At 39.6% G+C, this 6,921-nt stretch overlaps 1 protein-coding gene across 2 annotated transcripts in view; it reads left to right on the forward strand.

Moving 5' to 3' along the window:
- SRPK2 (SRSF protein kinase 2) overlaps positions 1-6,921 on the forward strand; it is an 83,355-nt gene that overhangs the window by 64,491 nt on the left and 11,943 nt on the right. For both annotated transcript variants that reach the window (XM_026046350.1, XM_026046348.1), the window contains exons 11-12: positions 2,859-2,959; positions 3,060-3,167. In XM_026046350.1, coding sequence (XP_025902135.1) covers positions 2,859-2,959; positions 3,060-3,167 — 209 coding nt within the window. The remainder of the gene's footprint in view (positions 1-2,858; positions 2,960-3,059; positions 3,168-6,921) is intronic.

Below are 6,921 nucleotides of genomic sequence, written 5' to 3' on the forward strand. Positions count from 1 at the left end.
AAGGAAGGAAGGAAGGAAGGAAGGAAGGAAGGAAGGAAGGAAGGAAGGAAGGAAGGAAGGAAGGAAGGAAGGAAGGAAGGAAGGAAGGAAGGAAGAAAAATGCCCCAATTTGATTCAAATCTCTTGCCTAGTACCACAGGTTTAAATTACATTTAAAAATAAAGGAGTGAATTGAATGGAATTGAAAGGCAACAATTCAGTTAAGAAAAATGTGTACTATTTTCTGATGAAAGGCAGTGGCTAAGCTTACTTCAGGCAAATTGGATGCTTTTCCCTGCATTCAACTCTAGGAGCTTGATAGATGTAGTTTTGAATACAATACAAAAGAATTCCTGTTAAATTCAAACAATTTGGCCATCCTAAAATTTAAGAGAAAAGCAAAACAGTAATTTATTTGCCTCTACCATAGAATATGTTTTTAAAAGTATTAGGTAAATTTACTTGATAAGATATTGTAAGCAATGCATCTGTATGACAGAACAGTCTACAGAGGAAAGAGAAGACGAAGAAATAGGTGCAAGTAATAGGTGCAAGTAGATCATGAAATCATCCAACCTGATTTTATTTTTATAACAAGTCAGTAATTCACCCTTCTATTGAGTTTAGTGCTTGTGTATGGCTTAAAACGTATTTTCCAGAGAGATTCCTGCTCTTGATCTTGACAAATGGAATAAGAAAAAAAAAAAAAAAACAGAGTATGATTGTAGTTTGTTCCACTGGTCAGTCCTTTGAATTGTTCTAAGGGATTTGTGCCTAACTGGCTTTGTGAAGCTGCAGCTTCTGGCTATTGCTTCTTGTGGTGACTGTGATGTCTTTTCTCTGCCATAGTCAAGCTTATGCGAGGAGCCTGCTTGGTTTGTCCTTGATGGTGTCGTGCTGGGAGCAGTTTGGAAGCCTCGTGTGCCAGGAAAGTAGGGAGTGATCCAGCCACAGCTCACACCTTCCTTGGAAAGAGGAAGAGCTAAATGTGACTTAGATGAAAGGAGTCAATAACAATGTTGAGCTAAATGGGAATAAAACAGTATGTAGRAAAAGAAAGGCTGGGAGCATTGTAGGATGTTCAAAATTTTTAAGTGATGCTACTTTTTACTATAACTTTGGTCCTTTTTATCTTGTTTGGACGTCTTCATTTGCTGCTCTCCGTGCAGCCATTGCTGCCCATGCTCAAGGGCAAGGTTTCATTTATCCAGGACACTCTCCTTGGTCCATGCCTTGATGCTCTATGGTTGAGCAGCAGTTTTCTTTTTTTTTTTTTTTTTTAATTTTTGCCATGGGATCAAATGCTCTTAAGATAGAATTATTTCTTTCCTCATGACTCTCCTCCTCATCCCCACGTTTGAGTGTTTACTAGGTACATTGCCATGGTGTGACTCTGAGAAGAGGAGGTGATATATCTCAGCTCTACAGAACCAGGACGCACAAAAGCCGAGATCAGAAATACTCATTAAGGTTGTGCTCAGGTTGAGCTCCTTAGGATACGTTTTTTTGAGAGTGTACTTGCTAAAATCCACACTTTTCCTGACCTCACCTGCAGCTGTGAATCATCAGCATTTGTCAAAACAGAATCCAAGGTCTCGTCTTGGAAAATATGGGTCACAAACTTAGCAAGTTCCTGAGGAAAACTCTGAGTGTAGGCACTTCCCTGGGATCTCACCATAGATGTCCTGCTGCCAGGGCCTTTCTTTCCCTTCCTTTGTGCCCCTGGTTTATTTGCTGCAAACCTTCCACCTGCAGGAGGAAGAGGGGCAAGGAGTTCTTAGGCGGTAACTTTTCTTTGGTAGAGCCACTGAACTGAGGAGAAACGTGTTAACTTTTTGAACAGTGTGTGTGATTGTGTTGATAAAGACTGTAAAGACAGCCTGCGCTTAAAGGAAGATCTTAAATTAGTATTGAATTTAATAATTCCTTTTAAGTGCTAAATATTGCAACCTTGATATACCGTGTTAGTGTACTTTGGTTTTGTGCCATCTCTCAGGGCTTTTTTAGAACTTGAGCCCTGCATTCTGGCCCAGCTTTTGTAGAAGATGCTTTTCTTGAGGTCAGTGCCCCTTCCACGCTCCTGCCTTTATCTGCCACTCAGTCCTGTGCTTTCCCTCTTGGCTGATCCCGCTCTGGTCTTTTTGTCTCCCTCCCTTGACTGATCATTGAAATTTGCAGTCCAGGCAGCTCCAATCTCAGTCGCTCCTACTTGGCGGGACTTTCTTTCCTCTAGTTCCCTGTTTAATGCCTCTTACAGCTTTTAAACCAGTTTCACTGATGCCTATCCACTCCTCCTGCAGTCCCAGATGCCTTCTGATCTGGTACCCCCTTCATTTAGCACCATCTTAGTCTTGAACTGAGATTCAACCCTGATTTATTTGTGAAAGGGGTCATGGTCCCAAGGTTCTGAAATGAGGCAAATGGTGGTGAGTCTTCTCCTCCGTGGGACAGATTAAAAAAGATACAGCCACATTTCATGTACTTTAGCCCGCAATAGATGTGTTGAATTATTTTCTTAACCAAACTTTTCTAAGAATGTGTCTTTCATGTGGAATTCTTGGAGCTTGAGATTTAACATTTTCCTTCTGAATCTGTTCTTGGGAACATACGCACCGTTTCTGCTTAGGAGCACCTCCAGATATTTTAATAGTAGTCATTTGGCATTTTGTTCAGAAATGCAAACCATTTACACTTAAAATGTGTAAAGATATTTAGAGTTTCATGTAAGAAATCCTACCTATGTTGCTTTAACTTCTCATAACATTCAGCAAATCATTTTGATACCTGCAAGGTATTACAAAACCTGGCAAGGCAAAACTGCTCACACAAATGAACAGTGTGTTCTAAGCACTAACTGTTCTGCTTTTCGCTTGTGTTAGCAAAAACTCGTGCTGCTGACTTATTGGTGAATCCTCTGGACCCGAGAAATGCAGATAAAATTAGAGTTAAAATTGCTGACCTGGGGAACGCCTGCTGGGTGGTAAGTACAACTGCATCACTGTGGTTTAGCCCTCCTTATTTAGAACAGACCATCTTAGTGTTCTTTTTTTTTCCCATTAATGCAATTCTTTCTATTGCAGCATAAACACTTCACAGAAGACATCCAGACAAGACAATATAGATCCATAGAGGTTTTAATAGGAGCAGGTTACAGTACACCTGCTGATATCTGGAGTACAGCATGTATGGTAAGAGCAATAAAACTTCTGTTTTATAAGAATAATCCTCCAAAGAAATTGTGTATTTAGTGAGGGAACCTGACTAGCATGGTTCTGACACTCTGATATAAATACATTGTTATAAATGATGTAGTATCAAATTGCTGCTGTTTGTTTTTTTTCTCTCTTTTATTTCAATCTCTTAAGCATCCTCAATCAAAAGGAAGTGTATTTGAGGAAGTTTCTATTTTTACTTTGATGCATTTTAAACTTGCAGTCAAAAAGATGCAAATTTGCAAGGAGTTTTATGTTTATTATGAATGTCAAAATTGAACTGAAATAGTACAATTGCATGCTTTCKTCAAAAGTGGTTAGATACTAGAATCTGTGCAAATGTTTGGTATGTTTCCTTTGCTTTGCTTCCATAAAATAATAAAACATTAAATAAGTAAAACTCTTACCACCTTCAGTGAAAGCATTCATCAGATTCGGTTGGCAGGTGACAGATTGTAGACTTGGTGGGAAGAAGTTTTGTTTATTAGGAAAACATGTGCTTAAAGCTCTGTAGAATTCATTTTAACACACAGCAAAACTGAAATGATGCATTTTWAAAAATATTTTAACATTAGGAAAAAACCTGAATCTTTCAAGTCTATTTGAAATGTTCTGTAGACGATGTCTGTTTGAGGACAAACAAGCTGTATATGTGTACTCATTAGAGATAGTTTTAGAAATAGATTTAGAAATACTTTTCTCTATTTTAAAAGTGAAAACACATTCAAATCTTGATACCTTACAAATTCATGTCTGAAAAGAATGTGTGAGGAGGAGGAGGAGGAGGAGGAGGAGGAGGAGGAAACTCAAATACTAGACACAGTTGCAGGCGTGGGTGAGGAGAAGAACTGCAGAACTCGGAGGGCGAGGAGGAGGATGGAAAAGGACAAAATCCTACAGATAGAAGCTCAGCAAGCCATGTGTTGGAAGTAACTAACTCACAAGCAAAAATGAAAGTATGATTTCTCTGAGTTTAATACTTAATTCTGCCTTAATACGYATGAAAGGTCTGAATTTCCTCATCCATTTTGAGGCAAAATCTAGAATTTTTCTATTACTTTGAAAACAAAGCCAAAGGATATTCCACAGTTACGGTCCTATGGCTGAAGTGTTTGTTAGACTCACATTTAATTTTTTTTTGCTACTTTTCCTAGCAAAGATAATGCAGAATCATCCGTGAATGTTTCCCAGTTGGATCAGCTGTTCAAGTTTGGCATCTGCTAATTTATGAAGTTTGAATGTCAATGTAAAGGTTAGGCGCCAAGAAATCTAAATTGTGAATTCTTTGAGCTCTTTAATGATTCTTTGGTTAATTAAGGAGAAAATTACTGAAGCTAAATCACTTTTTCATTCCTTATAGTTGATATTTTTTGCTAATAGTTCAGTTTAGTACCTTTCTTTGGTTTCTATAGTCTTCCTTAAGGCTTGCATAGGTGCACTACATCCTGCTAGTTTTAGAGTCAGCCCTGTCGCTAGAGCCACACAAATCAGGCTAAATTTGCCTTCAAATAAAATGGGATATTTAGTAACAGTTTCACCCTTAGGGAAATTCCTTAGGGAATTTGGTGCTCTTATAATATTTGGCATGACTTTCTTATTCCTTTTAAATAAGAAAGGTGTCTTTGGCAGGGCAGTGGTTACTGGCAGTGTGTATAAATTTTAAGCATATATGTGAAAACTGTTTATTTGAATTTAACCCTTTATAGTGACTGAATTTTAAGAAATTGTAATGCTGTGAGAGTTGTTGAAGATGAACATGCCAGGAGATACAGGGCTGTTTTGTTCTATGAGAGTCATCCTGACCCTTACATCTTTAKTCATGTTATAGAAACTGTATTGCTTTCTATATGGAAATCCCTTTTAAACTCAAAACTTCATGTCCTGAAAACCTAAAGAATCTTTGCCATTTGTTTAGGTTCACAGTTATTTATGAAATCGTACCATTTTCGTGAAAAAATATGCTGCTGGTTTTTTTTCCATTATGTAAGCTTTAAGGACAGCAAAGTATTTGAGGCAGAAACATTGGAATTCTGTCATGCCATACACTTATACTGTAGAAATGTAATAGTTTTGCAGCAGTGCCATATGGTTGGTGTATTCAGTTGTCTTCATCGTGTAAGTGCAGTCAGGGGAAAGGTGGAGATGAGGTATTTGCCCCAGAAATTTACAGTTTGTGATCTGCTTTCATTCTGGTATGGCTGGAAAATGGGTCAGAGCGGTGTGAATCCCAGCATCAGCTGGAATACAGCTCTGTGAGGTGGGTATTAACTGAAGGCAGTAACAGTGCTTTTCTGCAGAGAATTTATAATTGAGATTAAGGGGCAAGGGGAATATCCCTGATGTGGAGCTGCAGAGACACCAAGAGCTTATTTACCTTGCCCRTCTTTGGAAATGTTGATCTGATTCTCTGCAGTCCCTGGAGCATCCAGGAACTGTACTGAAGTGTTTTAAAGCCAGTGTAGCCCCACTTGCTCTTTCAGGTTTGCTTTCTTGAACCTAGATGTGGTTCCTAAAGTGTCCCTCTAGGTCACATTACTCTTGTTTCCTTGTTTAGTTCACTTTATGCCGGGGTGGTTGCTCTTGTGTGTGTTTTCAAAGGGTTTGTCTGCAGCAGGAGCTGGAGGGGCAGTGCATTTTGCTGTGACAAGATACAGCCCAGCCAACCCATTAGCCACATTGTCCAAAACCTCAAATTCACTGGGGTACCAGGAGATTCCCCACTTCTTTGTCACATTCCTTTGCTTGCACAACAGGTCCAGTGTCGTTAAGGACATTTTTGGAAGCTGCACACACCAAAGGAGGTGTTAGCAGTGTTGTCATTACCTTTCCCCCCTCCTAGTTTCCCTTCTTCCAAACCTGGCCTAATGAAACCAGGCACACAGGAGGTGGTTCTGCTGGCTGACACCTGTGCTTATTTTAGATTGTTTTTCTCATATATTGCTTTAAACAGATCATTAATTAAAGACTATATGTTAAAATGTGATGGGAAGCTTGCTGTTTTGTTCAGGAGGGGCATCAAATACTTCATGTCCCTCTGTCAGAAACCTTATGTTTGTGACTGGTATTGGSCTGCCAGGAAAGGAGGCATTTTGCCCTGAATTTGGCTTTGGGCTGGGAGCTGTGCAACAAAATTATCGATCCTGTACCTTATTTTCATAATGATTTTGTCTTAAGCTCTCTTGTCCCTATTTATCTCCTGAAAGATAATGATACTTAGTGCGTGGAAGTGTGTGCCGGATATGAATGATGGGAATTAATGTGGATTCAAAGAATAATATGGTAGTAGCTGAGCAGAGATGAGACATGTAAAAGATGGAGAAATAGCTCCCTGCTAATAACCATACAGTACTTTTCTTTTGGCATCGTGTCAGTGAGTAAGCAGCAGTGTAAGCCAGCAGCCTGCGAGCTGAATCTTCTAATTTTAGATGCTTCATCATGGTCCAGTTCTTGTGCCCCAAACATGAAAAGCTGGGCTTCAAAGCAGATTTAAAGGATGAGAGGGGAATTTCCTCAGGGCAGTACCAGCTCAGTTAATCTGGATCTTAAAAAACAAAAATACAGGGAGAAAGGAGAAGGATGCCCCAGGCCTGAGTGATTGTTGAGATCATTTGCTGGACATTTACATGTATTGCTAAGGGAGTTGCGTGGTGGGTTCCCTCTCCTCTCCTCTCCTCTCCTCTCCTCTCCTCTCCTCTCCTCTCCTCTCCTCTCCTCTCCTCTCCTCTCCTCT

This window comes from Nothoprocta perdicaria, unplaced genomic scaffold (genome assembly GCF_003342845.1).
Source record: "Nothoprocta perdicaria isolate Ctin4 unplaced genomic scaffold, notPer1 scaffold_44, whole genome shotgun sequence".
NCBI lineage: Eukaryota > Metazoa > Chordata > Aves > Tinamiformes > Tinamidae > Nothoprocta > Nothoprocta perdicaria.